Genomic DNA, 19705 nt, shown 5'->3' with positions numbered 1-19705 from the left:
TATGAGGCCAGCAACCCCTTGATCCCAGAACCAGACAAAGACCTCATCAAAAAGGTGAATTACAGATGAATATCCCTGATGAACATGGATGCAAAAATTCTCACCAGGATACTAGCCAATAGGATCCAACAGCACATTAAAAGGATTATTCACCATGACCAAACGGGATTTTTTCCTAGGCTGCAAGGGTGGTTCAACATCCACACATCAATCAATGTGATACACTATGTTAAAAGAAGGGACAAGAACCATACGATCCTCTCAGTAGATGCAGAAAAAGCATTTGACAGAGTACAGCATCCTTTCTTGATCAAAACTTTTCAAGATATAGGAATAGAGGGAATGAATATCAATATCATAAAAGCCATATACAAAAAGCCCACAACCAATATCATTGTCAATGAAGAAAAACTGAGAGCTTTTCCTCTAAGGTTAAGAATGCAAGAAGGATGTCCACTCTCACCACTGTTGTTCAACATAGTACTAGAAGTCCTAGCCTCAGCAACCAGACAACTAAAAGAGGTAAAAGGCATCTGAATCAGCAAAGAAGTTAATCTCTCACTCTTTGCAGATGACCTGATCCTCTATGTGGAAAACCCAAAAGACCACCCCCAGATTGCTAGGACTCATACAGGAATTCAGCAACATTGTAGGATAGAAAATCAATGCACAGAAATTAGTTGCATTTCTGTACACTAACAGTGAGGCAGAAGGAAATGAAGGGGTTGATCCCGTTTCCAACTGCACAGAAATCATAAGATACCTAAGAATAAACCTAACCAAAGAGGCTCTGTACTCAGAAAACTATAGAACTATAGTTCTATAAATAGAACACTCATGAAAGAAATTGAGGAAGTCACAAAAATAATAGAAAAACCATATAGAAAACTATAGAACTGTAGTTCTATATATAGAACACTCATGAAAGAAATTGAGGACGTCACAAAAATAATAGAAAAATATTCCATGCTTATGGATTGGAACAACAAATATTGTTAAGCTGTCTATGCTACCTAGAGCAATCTGTACATTCAGTGCAATCCCCATCAGAATACCATCAACTTTTTCAGAAAACTGGAACAAATAATCCTAAAATTTGTATGGAACCATAAAAGATACCAAATAGCCAAAGGAATATTGGAAAAGAAAACCAAAGCTGGTGGCATCACAATCACAGACTTCAAACTCTATTACAAAGCTGTAATCATCAAGACAGTATGGTACTGGCACAAAAACAGACACATAGATCAGTGGGCCAGAATAGAGAACCCAGAAATGGTCCCTCAACTCTATGGTCAACTCATCTTCGACAAAGCAGGAAAGAAGATGGAATGAAAAAACGTCTCTTCAATGAATGGTATTGGGAAAATCGGACAGCCACATACAGAAGAATGAAACTGGACCCTTTCCTTATGCCATACACAAAAACAGACTCAAAATGGATGAAAGATACCTCAAAATCCCGAGGAGAACATGGGCAGCAACTTTTTTTAAAAAAAGATTTTATTTTTTGTATTTAACAGAGATAAACACAGCAGGAGAGGGAACACTAGCAGGGGGAGTGAGAGAGGGAGAATCAGGCTTCCTGCTGAGCAGGGAGCCCACTGCTTGGCTCTATCCCCTGGGATTGTGGCCTGAGCCGAAGACAGACGCTTGACGACTGAGCCACTCAGGCGCCCTCACAGGCAGCAACTTCTTGCTAGATATGTCCAAAGGCAAGGGAAACAAAGGCAAAAATGAACTATTAGGATAAAGATAAATAGCTTTTGCACAGCAAAGGAAACAGTTGATAATATCAAACCAAAAGATAACTGACAGAATGGGAGAAGTTATTTGCAAATTACATCAGATAAAGGGCTAGTATCCAAAATTGATAAAGAACTTATCAAACTCAACACCCAAAGAACAAATAATCCAATAAAAAATAGAAGATATGAACAGACATTTCTCCAAAGAAGATATCCAGATGGCCAACAGATACATGAAAAAGTGTTCAACATCACTTGGCATCAGGAAATACACATCAAAACCATACCTCACACCAGTCAGAATGGCTAAAATTAACAAGTCAGGAAATGATGGATGTTGGTAAGGTTGCAGGGAAAGGGGAACCCTCTTACACTATTGGTGGGAATGCAAGCTGGTGCATCCACTGCAGAAAAGAGTATGGAGGTTCCTCAAAAAGTTGAAAATAGAGCTACCCTATGACCCAGCAATTGCACTACTGGATATTTACCCCAAAGATACAAATGGAGTGATCTGAAGGGGCACGTGCACCAGAATGTTTATAGTAGCAATGCTCACAATAGCCAAACTATGGAAAGAGCCCAGATGTCCATCAACAGATGAATGGATAAAGAAGATATGGTATATATATACAATGGAATTCGTATTCAGCCATCAAAAAATGAAATCTTGCCATTTGCAATGATGTGGATGGAACTAGAGGGTATTATGCTGAGCAAAATAAGTCAATCAGAGAAAGAATTATATGATCTCGCTGATAATGTGGAATTTAAAAAGTAAAATAGAGGATCATAGGGGAAGGGAGGAAAAATAAAATGAGATGAAATCAGAGAGGGAGACAAACTGTAAGAGACTCTTAATCTCAGGAAAGAAACTGAGGGCTGCTGGAGAGAATGTGGGTGGGAGAATAGGGTACCTGGGTGATGGGCATTAAGGAGGGCACGGGAGGGACGCCTGGGTGGCTCAGTTGGTTAAGCGGCTGCCTTCGGCTCAGGTCATGATCCCAGCGTCCTGGGATCGAGTCCCACATCGGGCTCCTTGCTCGGCGGGGAGCCTGCTTCTCCCTCTGCCTCTGCCTGCCACTCCGTCTGCCTGTGCTTGCTCTCGCTTCTCTCTCTATGTCAAATAAATAAAATCTTTAAAAAAAAAAAAAAAAGGAGGGCACGGGAGTAATGAGTACTGGATATTATATAATGCCGATGGATCATTTACCTCTACCTCTGAAACTAATAATACATTATATATACATATATATATATATTTTTTTTAAAGATTTCGTTTATTTATTTGACAGGCAGAGAGGCAGGCAGAGAGAGAGGAGGAAGCAGGCTCCCCGCTGAGCAGAGAGCCCGATGCGGGGCTCAATCCCAGGACGCTGAGATCATGACCTGAGCCGAAGGCAGAGGCTTTAACCCACTGAGCCACCCAGGCACCCCTACATTATATGTTAATTAATTGAATTTAAATTTAAAACAATAATTAAAATAACCTAGGATGGGCTTGGTAGAGCTCACTTTGAAGTCGCATCTTCTGCTGTGGTCTTGTCTAGAGGTGTATCAGGCACATATGCCGTGCCCAGAGTTCTCTCTTCAACACACGGTTCAGTGCAAAAGACAAATGTGACAGCTCACGTCTTCACTTGACACAGTTAACACATTTTAAGAACAGCATTTAAGTAAGACACGAATCACATGAAACAGCTTGGGCACTGGCCACTACGTTCCTGTCCTGGGGGGAGGGGTGATAAGGGTTCGATGCTGCTGTTTCCAGCAGCCACGTGGTACCAGTGCTGTGGTTTGCACGCTGGTCAGGGAGATGCCTGATGCCACCAGGCTACCAGTTGGCTGATACAGTGCACAACGCGGTAAGTAAAGGTTTGCTGTACAAGGGATAGATGCTGGGAAATGGAAGCTGATCCCTCCTGTTGAGGAATAGTCCGACTGCTCTTGCTACAGCGGTTTTGTTACTTACTGCTTGGTGTAAATTTACAGCTCTTCGTTTTAGAAATATTTATTTTATTGTGTGGCAGGGCTTTGAACAATTGTACTGTTTGGTAATGCTTTTTTTTTATTTTGCAGTAAACCCTTTAAGAAACAAACAACTAGAAAGCTCATGTTTAATGAAAATCAAGTAGTGAATTTCCAGTTTTTCAAGGAAGTTGACGATGCATGCATAGCTTGCTCAGATTTGTCATCCCTTCTATCCAGCATCGGGTCCTAGTGATAGTAGCCACAGGGAAACCAGAAGATGCACCTCTGTGGAAAGAACACAGTATTGTCCCTTATCTGCAGCTTTGCTCCCCACGGTTGCCCACAGTCGGCCCTGGTCTAGCAGCCTCCAGCTACGCCACTCGCCTGCGTCGTCCCCCACCCTCCCTCTCATCCTGGAGCCGATCTGCCATATCACGTCATCGTAGGAAGAGAAGATGACGGAGATATTTTGAGAAAGACCACATTCACATAACTTTTATTGCAGTTTATTGTATAATTGTCCTATTTTATTATGAGTTTTTGTTAATGGCTTACCATGCCAGTTTATAAATGAAACTTTATCATAGGTATGTATGTATAGGAAAACACATAGTGTAGAAAAGGCATCCACTGGGGGTCTTGGAACATATGTCCTATGGATGGAGGAGGACGACTGGACTCTACATTTATAAACTTTATCTCCTCCCCCAAGCAAGACCTAAACCACAGCTCTTTGCCCCATTGCTTGTCCCCCAATCCTGGCTGTAAGTACCTCAGGGGTCCCATTGTTTTGGTGTTCCAGTATTTCCCATCTGTGTTTTCTCTTGGCAGGGTTGAGTTCGGCAACCCTCACAGCGCTGGGGGTGGGGGGGGCGCCAGCCCAGCCTCGATCTCCCTCTGGCATTTTCTTCTTCATCCTTAGGCAGCATTTGCAAAAGAGGCATACTCTGAAGCCCAGTTTCTGGTTCATTCCACAGCCAAGCCTCTGGCTAAAAGGTCCACGTCTTTTCTCAGTTCAAGAAGCACTCACGGCTGTTGATTGCCGTGTCACCCCAGCTGACTGGCTATACAGAAGAGACTCAGAGGGTCATGATAGTGGAGCCAGAGGCCTGAGTTACACTTTTGCAGCCGCCACTGAAATTACAGAGGTACCTCAGTGAAGCCGAGTTTACTCACTTCTGCAGTTGCTCCCAATTGCCTACAGTCTGCCCTTTGGATAGATAGCTCTATTACAGTGTTGATTCATATAGAATTTATATGCAGCAAAAAGAACAAACGTCTCCACAGTTGCTGTCACAGCCCTGGTGGGTAAGGACAACAGGTGAACATAACTAACCGTTTGTTAACCAGGGTTATTAACACAAAGTGCAGAGCTGTAACAAATGACACCCCAAGTCTCAGTGGCCTGACCCAACGAATGGCTTGGTCTTGCACCCTTCACAGCTTAGTGCAGGTGGATGGCTGTCCCAGGCAGCTGGCCTCTGAGCATTAACTCCTCTGTGGCTCTGCTGTCTCCTAGAATGTTCCTATTTCCTCTGTTGAATTCTCTCCATAAGAGCAAAAAGAGAGCTCCAAAAAGATTGCACTGGACGTTCTGTGGCTAAGCCTAGAGGTGGATGCGTCACTTCTACCTACGTGCCATTGACCAGGACCCAGCCCATGGCCCCGACCTAACTGCAGGGAGGCTGGGAACTGCTGACGTCCTCTGTGCCCAGGCAGAGGAAACAAGATGGCTGAGCGTCTCCTCAGCCCTTGTGTCAGGCCATGGAAGAACAGCTGGGTAGAAGTCAGAGCTGGGCTTTGCGGCTGATGTGCTGGGTGACTTTAGGTAAGTCACCAGAACCACTCTGAGCTGTTTCTAACTTCCGGTAAGGGTGCTGACACTGCTTGCCTTGTTTCTGTAAGTGAGTTCACATTGTTGTATAAATGTATGTGCTGGTAATGGGGGTTGTGGCCTGCACTCTTTTTTTTTTTTTTTTTTAAATTAAGAGTATAGGGATCCCGGTTATCAATTCACTAACTACATTTTGAACTCCTGTAATAGTCAGGCATTGGATTAGCTACTGGCAAACTCTGATCCCTGGATCTTACATTCTGGTGGAGAGACAGACAATAAATAATCTATAAAGAAATAACATGGTTTTGCGATCTACATGATCTAAAGCAACTGAAGGGCTCAGGATAGGCTTCTCTGGAAAGGCAGCACTTGAGACCCGAAGGATGACCCAGAGGCAGACACATGAATATTGGGAGGAGATTGTGCCCAGAGGAGGGGCCAAATTGTGCAAAGATCCTGGGGTGGAAAACCGGTTTGGAGGGATCCTTGCATGGCCGAATTGTTGCATGAGAGGGAAAGATTAGGTCAGAGATAGGGGCCATGTCATGCAGGGCTTTCACCTGTCTGTGCCTCAGTCTCCTCACCTGTAAAATAGGCCTAATAATATCAACTTCATAGGGTGACTGTAAAGGATTACACGAGCTCATGTGTAAAGCGCTTAGAAAAATATCTGGCACGTGATATATGTTAAGTGTATACAGTGAGAGAGGATTTTATTCTAAGCACAGTGGGAAAGTTTTGGACACTTTATAGCAAGGAGTGTGACCTATTGTCCACAGGTGCAGCCAGGCTGGGCTTGAGGTGGGGGTGTCTTCCCTTCTTCCAGACATGAGATTGTAAAGGTTTTTTTTTTTTTTTTTTTTTGGTGAAATTACCAATCTCCCCCCACCCAGAATTTTGAAAACATCACATGTTTCCATTAATGAAAATGTATGTTTTATTTTCTGAACATTTATAAGATTCCCTCTAAAGATATCTAAATATACAAAGTATTTAAATATACAAAGAATATACATGAATAAACTTTTGTAAGCTTCTGGTTTATCCCCTCCACACCGCCCCCCTCCCCAACGAAATAGAGCCAAATATTGGTGCATAGTTTGCACGGAAATTTCTCTGCATTGCATTCGGGGGGTATGTGAGATGACACCAAGGTGCACACCTCTTGAACTTCATGTAAATAAAAGGCGGCCTTGTATTTTAGAGCATGTAGTTCCAAAGGTCTGTTTGTGGAAGAGGACAGTTTTAGGATTAAAACAATGGCTTTAAAAAAAATCAAACATGCTGCAGAAACCGATCTTTTTGCTCAAATTTGTAAATGGAGTGTTGGGGGAAGAAAAGCTGCAGACACGAAGGAGAATGACCATTTCTACAGAAATCGATTCCATACAAAAGAGGCTGCCTTCCTATTTGCATTTTGCTCCCAGGATTCTGAAAATGCAAACCATCAGCTTAAAATGTACTTCCCCTATTGGTTCTCTGGCAGCAGCTCCCGCACTTGGCACGTTGGCCGGTGACAGTAAGGACATCCCAGGGTCTGTGGGGTGAGCTGAGGTCATTGTTGCAGCATGAACGAGGTTTTGGCCCACACAGGACTCAGCTGTTGACAGGGAGAAGCATGAATATAGAATTGTTTTTCTACAGGCAGATAATGAATCCCCTGGTCCATATAATCTCACAAAACAGCAGCTTTTTCTCCATTGCCACCAAAAAAAGCATCTTAATGGAGTTTCTGCATTAAGTATTAGCATCCCAGCAGATTTGAAATATAAGGTTTCCCAAAAGATCTGCATCTTCTTTTGTTTGTAAAGAATGACCTAGAAAGGAGAGCAGCCTTCTGGAACTCTTGCTGCTCTTGGGGGTAGGAAATACTAGGACACAAGAGGTGGGGCTGCCTAGTAGGTGCCTTGTTCAGGGTTTGTGCAAAGAAGCTGGTGTTCCTTTGAGTACCTGGCAGATTCATTCACTTAACACGTCTTCATGAGACCCCTCTGATTGGGGGCATACGCTGTCCAGAAGCTGGGATGCAGCAGTGACCAAGGCAGGAGGGAGCCTTGCCTCTTAGAGCTCCATCTTTCAGGGAGAATAGACAGTCAGGGAGTAGGTGGGTTGAGTGACCTCATGCTCAGGGACAAGGGGCAGGTAGCTCACTGGGCAGAGCCCATTGTGGGAGGAGGGGCTGGGGTCTGGGAGTGCCTCCAAGAAGCGGTGACCTTGAAACTGAGACCTTCAACATGAGTGAAAGAAGGGCAGAGGTGGGAACGTATTCTAGGCAGAAGGAATAGCTTGTGAAGGGCCTATGAGGTTTTTTTTTTGTTGTTTTTTAAGATTTATTTATCTATTTTGGGGAGAGAGAGGGGGAGGGCACAGGGAGAGGCACAAGCAGGGGGAGGGGCAGAGGGAGAGGGAGAGAAGTCTTAAGCAGACGCCACACTGAGCGTGGAACCTGGGCTCAGTCTCAGGACCCCAAGATCATGACCTGAGCTGAAATCAAGAGTTGGCCACTTAACCAACTGAGCCATCCAGGTATCCCCTGTGTGGTTTTGTTTTTATTTTTATTTCTCCCCCTTCTCTTCTTCCTCACCCAGAAAACTCAAGGATGCCCAGGCTGGAGAATATGTAGAGCATTATCCCATCTTCGTTAATTTTTAAAACAGACACAAAAATGCAGCCATGTATTTTGCTTAAATACAGACATATTTATACAAAAGTATTTTGAATGGCACAGAAGGAAGCCCACTGAATTTATGACAGTGGTCCCTTCTGAGAAAGGAGGGGAAATGGGTCCTGGGATGGGGACGATAAACCTCATTTTATCTGAAAACCTGTATTTATTTTATTAAAGGAGACATTAAAAATGTGTTGCCAAAATGTTAAGAGTAATTAGTTCTGGATGGCTGGTACCTAGGTGTTTGTTATATTACTCTATCATATATATAATATATATATTCTTTTAATATCCTTAACAAAGGAAAATCAAGAGTACAGACTGTAGATTCTTCAAGTGGAGAGGTCACCTATGAAGAATATGCTTTACAAAGTCCTTTAGAATGAGCCTCTAGGAGCTCTAAGCAAAGTTCACATGGGAGGGCTCCAGACAATCTTGATTACTCACATTAAAATGAAGAACAGCTGTTGTGTGGTCGTGAAAGGGTTCCCTGAAGTATGCATCTCACCTGCAACAGATTGCCCTTGGCCTTCAGTGCAAAATGGCGTTTGTTTCTGGTTACAGTAGACCCACAACTGATACCGACCAATCTCTGCGTCCTTCCTTCAAAGGAGTTTTTGCCAGGGGATGTTGTTGGGATCAGCAGGTGTTCAAAATTTCAGTGACATAATCTCGTTTCTTTTTTTTTTTTTTTTTAAGATTTTATTTATTTATTTGACAGAGAGAAATCACAAGTAGATGGAGAGGCAGGCAGAGAGAGAGAGAGAGAGAGAGAAGCAGGCTCCCTGCTGAGCAGAGAGCCTGATGCGGGACTCGATCCCAGGACCCTGAGATCATGACCTGAGCCGAAGGCAGCGGCTTAACCCACTGAGCCACCCAGGCGCCCCCGTAATCTCATTTCTATTGCCGAACAAATGCTGCTTTATCCCATTGGAAATGAGTATCCAGCTTGACCACAGAAACGAACCAGCAGAGCTTTCTTAGCACCAAAGAACTGAGAACTTGCAAGTGAAACAAGACTCTGCCCTCCTCTGCCCTTCTTTGCTCCTCTTGTTGTAGAAAATCCCCAGGGCAGTTTTCCTCATTTCTTAAAAAATTTTGGCCTCTGGCTTGCTGCCACTGTCTTCAACACTCTTCCTTGTCACAATTCATAGTAATTTCGGTGCCTACATGGGGGATCCTGTTGGGTCTTGCAGCTCCCATCCTCCATAAGCTTATCCTCCATTGTTCCTTGGCCACCCACTTCCATTGCATTGTCCTGTCTCCACCACAACCTAGGTTGTTACTGCCCTCACCCCACTGATTCAAGGTTTCTATCCTTCCCCAGCTTAGATGCCATGGCCCATCATTATGGTCATTCCCCTGCCTATGTCCTTAACTCTCTTGGCTCTCCCTCCCTCCATAGTCCTTGCTTGGCAAACTTACCCATTCCACCAACCTCCCACGCTCTGCTGCTTAAGTCCAGCCCTCCACCTGCTCTGCATCTTCACCCGGGAACTGTGTGTGGCTGGGGGGGAAACCACGACCGTGCAAAGAGGCCTCACTCTTGATTTATTTGCCTCAAGTGAGCTCTCAGCACTCCTGACACTCCTGCTACACGTCCTTAATCATTTACACAGCTCTCCTCTGCTCCCAGACTCCTGATAGCTCCTCTCACATCCATGTTTGCTGCTGATGACCTTGTTCTTTATTTCACAGAAGAAAAATTTCATCTGCTCTCACAGCCTCACCTACAGCCCCACCTGCCGCTGCCTTCCCTCCTCTCTCTAGGCACAACAGTCCATGATCCTTTCAAAGACTGAACCTCCCCCCCACAATCTGTGTCTTAGAGCACGTTTTCCCTTGCCTACCCAATGCCATTTCTCCAGCAACTCTATCTCTTTCCTACTTTATCAGTTTTGCCCTTTCTGTGGAATTATTCCCATTGGCATGCAAATGAGCCTTAATAGAGCCCATTTTAACTATCCTGTCTTGACTCCCACCCCCTTTTCCAGCTACCCACCTATTACTCTGTTCATCTTTCCAGCAAAGCTCCTTGAAAACTTTGTCCCTATTCCTCTCACCCATTTCTCTTGATCCTTCTCTTACCAGGCTTTATCCCTGCTGCTCCACCGAAACAGCTTTTTCAGAGCTACCAGCGACCTCTGGTTGATAAACCCAGTGGCCATCTTGCAGTCATCTTCCAGTACATCCTCCTAGTTAGTAGCCACTCCTAACTCAGCAGACTACTTCCTCTTTCAACACACTCTTTTCACCTGGCTTCTGGGCACCACAGACTTCTGATTGCATCCTACTTTCTAACTCAGTTTGACCGTATCTGGAAGACCCGATGGCATCAGAGTCCCCCAGGGGTCAGTCCTTCCACCTTTTCCCTTTTTTACTTAATCTGTACGTGGAAGAGTCTCAGAGCTTTGAATTACCCTCCATACAGTTTATCTACACATTTACACGGTCACTCTTCATGCAGAGACAACCAATGTTAAATTAATGTAGCTCAGAACGGTTTTGGGGTTTTTTTGGGCTGGAAAAATTTCAGTGATTGATAGCTTATATTTACAATTACAGATGTGGCATCACATTTTTGTAATTTTCTGATCATAGGCTAACTAGAGATTGCATGCAAAAAAATAAATACAACCAAAAAACCCAGAGGAGTTCTCCAAGAACTATCTCAGTGAGAATGTTCAAAAGTTAAATTGCATTTTCTGCTATCAGCTTCATAGACTGTGGCTTTGGAACATCTAATACACTATTAAGATAAGCTTCTAGCAATTAGAATACAGCCATGACAAAGCCAAAATATCCTTTTGAGACTCCTGCACTACGGTTTTTGCCATGGGATGTGTATGTCTTTGACACCAGAGGCAAATGGTACTGAAACACTGCTTCTTATCACAGAGGGGAAAAAAAAATAAAAACAACTATGGCACTGAACTCACCAACGTAGGAAGCCACGTTTCTATTAAAGCATCTATTGACCCTTGAATAGGAGATAATTACTTAAGATGAATATAAACCAACTACCTTTGACTGTTGTGGGTTTGTCTTTCAAATCACTGACTTTTTGTCATCTGTAAAATGAAATTTTTACATCATACAGTGGAGAGCTCATCGAGCTGAAAAGATAAAATGCATCTGGTTGTGAGACTTTATGATCAAATGCTTGGATGAGTAAATTAAAAGATAGTGTGCACTGAAAAAGAAATGGGGCTTTTGTTAGAATCCTGCCGAATGCTTTTGTAGCCATTTTTCTGCCTGTTCAGGGAACAAGGAGGGAAGCATCATAAGAATTCTATGGAGGAAATTATGGTGAAGAAAGTTGTATAAGAAAGTGAAAACTCAACTTTTTCATCAGTGCATTGTGTTTCAAGGACACCTGGTATATAAAGTTTCCATGTGGAAAACAAAAACTCAGTGATTCTGAGAAGAGATGATTCGGTAATTGCTCAGCATCATCAGTATAAATAGTTGATCTGGATTTTTCAGGACCCAAACTGAAGTATCTGTAAATTAATTGCACAGTTGCCAAACAATCCAAACTTGATAGAAGTATTCTACATATTGAGATTATCCTGTTGTATTATTTGTGAAGAATGCTATTTCAAATATTTCTTTGCCAAGCAATACCTCTGGGTGCCATGATGTTTTACAATTTACAAATGGGGGTGCTAAGGTCCAGTCAGAACTGGTATTCTTTGTAAGCAGTGACTAATAAATTTGAAGACTAACCCAACATTTTGCAACTTTGTTGAGATAAACTCTCTAGGAATAAGATTGTGTTCCCTCATGAATTGTAGCATTTGTCAAAATACAATAAATACTTATATTTTATTAGTAATTCATTATGGTAGAAAACCTTTTCTGGGTTAGTTCAGATTTGTGGGAAGAAAAGCATCGTCTTGGGTATATTGTATTTTAATCTGCTCACTTCAGGCTAGATGGGAAGACTTCAGATACTGTTTTCATGACATGGTTTTCCAATTGGTAATTTCTCTCCAGGTTCCTGAAGGAAAAGTGGTAGTTCTTAATTTCCGATTCATAGATCTGGAGAGCGACAACCTGTGCCGCTATGACTTTGTAGACGTGTACAATGGTCACACCAATGGCCAGCGTATCGGGCGCTTCTGTGGCACGTTCCGGCCTGGAGCCCTTGTGTCCAGCGGTAACAAGATGATGGTGCAGATGATTTCCGATGCCAACACGGCTGGGAATGGCTTCATGGCCATGTTCTCTGCTGCTGAACCAAACGAAAGAGGTAGTGTTTTCACATAATAGCAATCACGGCGGTAATAATGGCTTACGTGTTAGTGGGTGCCTCCTGTCCCTGGCTGAGCCTCGTCTTAGGCTCTTTGTATGTATTTACTCCTTTAGCCTAAAGTTGAAGAGCAGTTCTTCTCAGGCAGAGCTAATAAATGGTGTTGAACCACCAAGAGACCATTCAAAAAAGTCTCTTTTTAAATTTTATTTATTTATTTATTATAATCGTGTATTATTTATTATTATTTATATTTAATATATATTTATTATAATACTTATTTATTATTTTATTTTGTTTATTTTTATTATTTTTTCAAAAAAGTCTCTTTTTTTAAAGCCCATGTGATTCTTATCAAAATTCAAATATAGAAATTCCTGGAGTAAAAATATGAAGCTAACATACACATATACACATACAGATATCAAAACATATCCCTTCACTCCATTATAGTCCCATCTTGGAAAGAGACGTGGTCAGTGATTGCCATCCCTTTCTAGGTACAATTTTGCAGTGCTTTTAAAAAATCTAAGTGGGATCATACATTCATATTATTTCACAACTTTTTTTTTTTTTTTTTTCACTGAAGCACTACATATTGGGTGTTTTCATGTCAGTACATATGAGCACCCATGGGTAGAAACGTCTACCTTGAAGAGTTAAGATTGGGCAAGATCTGTTAAATATGCAGCCTTTTCCTGGAGGGCATTTCTTAGTCTGCTCTTGCTTTAGGTTGTTGCACTGCATTTCGGTTGGAGATGTCAGAGAACAGGCTCTGGGGCTGCCAAGAGCAGCCAGAACGTTTGGGAGGAAATGCTGGCTGGGAGCTACAGAGGAATGGAGGCACAGAATGTACATGTAAAATCCACCGAGATCTCTCTTTGGGCGACAGCCAGACTCTGTGTTTGACTGACTGTGCGGGTCAGTCCCCCTGACCCGTCACAAAAGCATCAGCTAAAAGGTGAAAGTGAGCAGAGATTACAGCTGCTGCACGCGGCCAGGGAGACCCACCGTGAGCTTGAGTCTAGGCAAGTGAAATGCCTGCTGGAACCCAAATCCTTTTTCACACAAACACAACAGAATCTAGAGTCTCTGTAAGGTATCATTCATAATATCTGCTATCTATGTGGTAAAACCAGAAAAGTGTGTCTATATTCAAGAGGAAAAGCAGTCAGTAAAAACCAGTCCCAGGAGAACTCAGATGTGGCAGTTAGCAGATAAGCACTTAAAGAAACTATTGTAACTATGCGTAAGGACTTCAAGGGAAACAGATGTGTAGTAAGTAAACAGACTGAGAATTTCAGAAGAGAAACAGAGACAGAACTATGAAACTATAAACTATATTAAAAAAAAAAAAAGAATAAAAGAGCAATTCTAGAACTGAAAGAGAATCTGAAATTTAAAAATTTACCTGGTGGGCTTTCAAGCAGATTGGAGATGGCAGAAGACTCAGTGGATCTACATAGAAATGATCCAATCTGAAGAACCAGGAGGAAAAAGATTAAAGAAAAAGAGCCCAAGAGAGTGAGGCAATGTCAAGTAGGACAGGAAAAATGTCTGAAGAAATAATGGCTTGAAGCCACCCGCATTCATTGAAGAACGTTAATTTTATAGAGCAAAGAAGATCAACAAACCCCAAATAGGATAAATTTTTAAAAAGCCACACTGAGGAACATCAAAATTGCAGAACTTTAAATATAAAGAGAAAGTTTTAAAATTAGAGAGATGGAAATAAAATCACATACAAGGGAAAGATGGGGTGAAGGATGGCTTTCTTTGCATTAGAAACAATAGAGGCCAGAAGGCAGTAGAGTAACGTTCTTAAAGTAGCTGGAGTAAAACTATCAGCCCAGAATTCTGTACCTGATCTTTAAAAATGAAAGTGGATTAAGGACATTTTTTGCATCCCAAGAAATACTGAAGCAAGTTCCTTAAGTTGAAGGGAAATGGTCCCACAGGGTAACACGAAGGTAATAGGATTGGCAGCCACTGGAAATGGTAAATATAAAAGACTACTGGGGCGCCTGGGTGGCTCAGTCATTAAGCATCTGCCTTCAGCTCAGGTCATGATCTCAGAGTCCTGGGATCGAGCCCCACATCCAGCCCGGCATCCAGCCTCGTATTGAGCTCTCTGCTCAGCAGGGAGCCTGCTTCCCCATCACTGCTTGCCTCTCTGCCTACTTGTGATCTCTCTCTCTGTCAAACAAATAAAAATTTTAAAACCACCCTGAGGAACCGTTACAAACCTACCAGATTGGCAAAAATAACTGACATCATTCAAGTATGACCGAAGTGCTCGTACCTGGAGACTTACAAAATGCTGCAGCCTCGAGGGGAAATCATTCATAGTTTCTTCTGAAATTAAACATCGACAGCTATTCTTGGCCTAGGAATTGCTTTCCTGGGTACTTGAGCAAGAGAAATGAAAATGCATGTCCACAAAGAGATTTGTACAGAACAGTTCACAGCAGCTTCACTCACAATAGCCTGAACTGGAAACACCCAAAGGAATGTCCAGCAGAAGAAGAGGGAGACAAATTGTGTTTCCACACCCTCAATCACCCGGGAGAGTAAAACAGCAAACTATGAATACAAACGGCAATATGAATCCATCTCAGATGCCGTGCAGGGGAAGCCAGATGCAGAAGAGTTCACAGTACATGAGTCCATGTTTGGGAAGCACTAGAATAAAACTAATCTAAGGTAAAATTTTTCAGAAAAGTGGTGTGAAGAGTTGGCCAACTGGGAAGGGATACAGGAATTTGGTGGGAAATGGATTCTGTATGATCACAGGAGTGTGGTTAACACAAGGAGATTAATTTTTCAAATTAGTATAGCTAATATTTGTGCATTTCACATTACATGAATTTATCTCCCTGAAATCTCTAATAATAAAGCAGATGGTGGGGATTGGATAATGGTATTAATAAAAAGAACAGTAGAATAATAATTAATTGTTGAAATTGGGTGACGAATACATAGAAGCTCATTATATTATTCTATTTACTTTGTATCTGCCTGAAAATTTCCATGATAAACAGTTTTAGAAATTATCCAGCCTCAATTTTTATAGTGCATTTTCTTAGAGATGCCTTTTAAGAATGATTCTCTTCTGCGTCAAAGAAATAATATAAAGTATATTAAGTTCTCTTAGTTTCAGTTCAGTTTTTGTTAGTTTAATTCAAATAAAATTAAATTTAGAACTTTGTATTAAAATACTGTTTTGGGGCACCTGGGTGGCTCAGTCATTAAGCTTCTGCCTTCAGCTCAGGTCATGATCTCAGGGTCCTGGAATTGAGCCCCACATCAGGCTCCCTGCTCTACGGGAAGCCTGCTATCCCTCTCCTACTCCCCATGCTTCTGTTCCTGCTCTCACTATCTCCTCTCTCTGTCAAATAAATAAAAATTTTAAAAATATATATATTGTTCTGAAATTATTCCTATTGACCTATCAGTATATATGCATGGACATGTATATATACTGTCATCACTGAAATGATGTTTCTCAAATATTAATTATGGTTAGTTTTAGGTGGTTGGATTTGGGGTAATTTTCTTTTTCTTCTTGATGCTCTTTTGTATTGCTGAAAATTTATAAACACTTTTTACAAATAAAATCTGTTCTTAAAATTATTAAAGATGCATAGCGTATAGAGTTTTCTGGTAATGAGAGTATTCTCTGCCAACATATTCAAATTTTGTCTGTGGGCATGCATTTTAATCCTATTAATAAACACCTCTGTCATGAAGGTTCTTTAAAATCTGTATGATTTGTTGAGCCAGCATGATTTCTGAATGTTTCATGCCCAAATGTCTGTCTTCACTTATCCAAAAAAACAGAAAGAAAAGAAGCTATAGGCCTGACTCCACTCCTGTGTTCTCTTGTGCTCATGTGATAGGTCAGGTAACAGAGATCATTCAGTGTGTGGCTGCTGGGGGTGGGGGGTGGGGGTGTAGGAGGCTGTGTAACCATGTTTTAGGAAAAAATTGAAGAGCTTCTGCCAGCGGCTTTATTCACTGTATTATTACCAATATTCCAAATCCCAGTCTTCTTACAGTTGCATTGCCATAACCTGGATTTTTTTTTCATACTTTAAAAATTCAGGGGATCGGTATTGTGGAGGACGCCTTGAAAGACCTTCCGGCTCTTTTAAAACCCCCAACTGGCCAGAGCGAGATTACCCTGCAGGAGTCACTTGTGTGTGGCACATTGTAGCCCCAAAGAATCAGGTAAGATTCCCTAAAAACATGAAGAAAGTGTGTGTGTGTGAATTGCCTAGATGATGCAAGGGGCCCATCTCTCAAGAGCTTAGCATGCAGGGTGAGGAAGGCCCTGCTGGATGCAGGTGTCTTTTCATACAAAGACCCAGATTAAAATTGCTTTTGCACTATTTGACTTACAAAAGTTGTGCATTTAATTTCCTAGTATATAAATATGATTTTCAAATTTCAGTATAATTGTAAGCAAATCCCTGTGAGATTTCTGAACCCTGGGGAAGGTGTTATAAACAGCAGTGACTGAGTATGGGAGGATTGGAATCCCCAAGTACATGTAGGTTTCAGGTCACCATTTGTTCACGTGGCAGATAAACTGTGACACCTTCACCCGGACAAAGCTGGGGCAGGCACACTACATCTTCCCCTCAGAGAACGAGTCTGAAGGCTAATCTGCCTTGTGGGTATTTTTTTTGGTTGTTGTTTAATATAAAATTTATTCAGGTTCCCCACAAATAACTTCATTCATTGCTATAAAACAACCAACAGAGAAGGTCTGGTTTTCCAGTGCTTATTAGTTTGTGGTTATATGAAATTTTACCATTTCTGGGAACCACTTTCAGATATGAATTTCAGGACAAAACTTAGCATGGGAATAGACCAAGTCTACTTTGTGGACTTGGGGAAATAACTTTTAAAAAATTATTGTTATAAACACTACAGACTTTACTCAAACACTAGAGGGTGAGTGTTAGGACACTGTCTAAAAAAAACTTTTCTAGGCATCTGAGTGGCTCAGTTGGTTCAGCAACCCACTCTTGGTTCTGGTTCAGGTCATGATCTCAGGTTCCTGTGATGGAGGCCTCAGACTTCCTACTCAGCAGGGAATCTGCTTCTCTCCTTCTGCCCCTCCACTCGTGTGTGCACACATGCTCTTTCTCTCTCTCTAAAACAAATAAATAAATCTTTAAAAAATTTTCTAAGCTTATTTTTTGTATGACTTACACAAATACTATTTGTCATATATTGATTTTTTAATGGAAAATTATTCAGGCAAATATACCATGCAAGTTAGTGATTTGAACATAATCTCCAAACCCAGTTTTATTTTCAAGAATAAAAATATGGTCATTTACTTAATGATGAAAGATTCTACAAATTTATTGAACTTTTTAATAGTTTAACACTTAAAAATCACATTTCTTGATATTTAAGCCATTATGTAATTTTTTTTTTTTTAAGGTTTTATTTATTTGACAGAGAGAGACAGCTAGAGAGGAAACACAAGCAGAGGGACTGGGAAAGGGAAAAGCAGGCTTTTGCTGAGCAGGAGCCCAACATGGGGTAGGAACCCAACATGGGGCTTGATCCCAGGACCTTGAGATCATGACCTGAGCCAAAGGCAGAGGCTTAATCCACTGAGCCACCCAGATGCCCCTCCATTATGTAATTCTTGAGATTGTGCTGGTCATTTTTCTCTCTGTGACATTTGGAAATGTATTAATTAGTCTAAATAATTTCAGCCTAGTTATCCTTGCAGATTACAATTCAGCATCTTTTTTCCATTGTTCATCTCTTTGATTATTTAAACTTAAATTTGGCTTTCATTTTACTAATGTGATTTTTGGCTTCAGCCAAGTTTGTTTTTTTTTTTAAGATTTTATTTGTTTGACAGAGATCACAAGTAGGCAGAGAGGCAAGCAGAGAGAGAGGAGGAGGCAAGCTCCCTGCCAAGCAGAGAGCCCGATGTGGGTCGATCCCAGGACCCTAGAATAATGACCTGAGCTGAAGGCAGAGGCTTTAACCCAGTGAGCCACCCAGGCGCCCCCAGCCAAGTAGTTTTTAATGACTATTGCAATGCCTGAAATCATGGAAGCACTGTCAAAGTAGAATATAATGGGAAGATTAAGTCCTAAGTACTTTCTGTGCAAACCTATGAGCATAAGTTAAGACTTATTTTCATTTTTTTAATCATAGCTTTTCCCTTTATTCTCCTTTTTATTTACTCATTTTTAATCCTTTCTCCAAAAGTTATTATGTGACTAATTTCTAAGTAGAGAAAATTCAGCCAATTTTTAATAATCTGGAAAACATTTTATTAGTAACCGGTTAGAAATTATTGGACCCAAAGAGGAAATATTTTAGTATAATTTAAAACAGTGCTAAATATGAATAAGCTGTTATTCAGCCATAACTGGTGCTGACTTTTTAAAGGTGGGTAAATATGTAGATATGTGACGGTTACGTTCAAAGCCAGAATTTACCACTGGTCCCTCTGTGGTGCTGTTACTGTTACCATCTTCATCCAATTATTGCATGTGAGTCTCCTTTAGCTAATAACTACGGCCTGGCCTAACAGAAATTAATGCCCGTTATCTTCTCTAAGCAGCAGGGGGGGTTGCCTGCCCACCTGCTTAGAACCAGCTATCTGGGTACCACGGGTATTGATGACCCATTGAGATTTCCTTTGATTCACAAATTGGAGGTGCCCTGGAAAAATCGGCTTGTGAGGGAAACGTTGCCTATTAGAACAAAACTTCCTATTGACTTGAATAACTTAAGGATACTATTATTGGTACTAGTACAAAAAAACTAATACTTAAGAACTCTAACACTGACTTTGTTTATCAGTGCTTTCAAGCAGCCTCTTCAGAAATCAACCACATCACCAAGTAGGCTGTGCTCAACTCAGTAGGCACACTTTTCAAACAAACTTCAGGAAGACTCACAGTCAATCTCTACTTCCTGAATCTCTGGTCCTAAAGAATTTATCTTCTTACATATAAGAGGAATATCATTCTCCTTCCCTTGAAAGAGGAGCAACTCTATCCAGCATCTCACCTACCCAAATACGTAACACATACACCACACCTCAACACACTCTAACATAGGGGACATGTCAGAGGAGAAGAATGAAGTTGGTATATACCTCTGCTTCCCACTCCAACACGTATCCAGTTATGTTCTTAACGTAGGTTGTTAGGGTTACATGGTGTTCCCATACATTTGTAACT

General features: G+C 41.5%; 1 protein-coding gene across 2 annotated transcripts in view; it reads left to right on the top strand.

Moving 5' to 3' along the window:
* PCOLCE2 (procollagen C-endopeptidase enhancer 2) overlaps positions 1-19705 on the top strand; it is a 65916-nt gene that overhangs the window by 25901 nt on the left and 20310 nt on the right. For both annotated transcript variants that reach the window (XM_044251543.1, XM_044251545.1), the window contains 2 exons: positions 12221-12476; positions 16582-16706. In XM_044251543.1, coding sequence (XP_044107478.1) covers positions 12221-12476; positions 16582-16706 — 381 coding nt within the window. The remainder of the gene's footprint in view (positions 1-12220; positions 12477-16581; positions 16707-19705) is intronic.

The sequence above is a fragment of the Neovison vison genome, chromosome 6 (genome assembly GCF_020171115.1).
Source record: "Neovison vison isolate M4711 chromosome 6, ASM_NN_V1, whole genome shotgun sequence".
Classification (NCBI taxonomy): domain Eukaryota; kingdom Metazoa; phylum Chordata; class Mammalia; order Carnivora; family Mustelidae; genus Neogale; species Neogale vison.
Note: the sequence above shows the minus strand (reverse complement) of the source record. Positions and strands in the feature narration are given on the sequence as shown.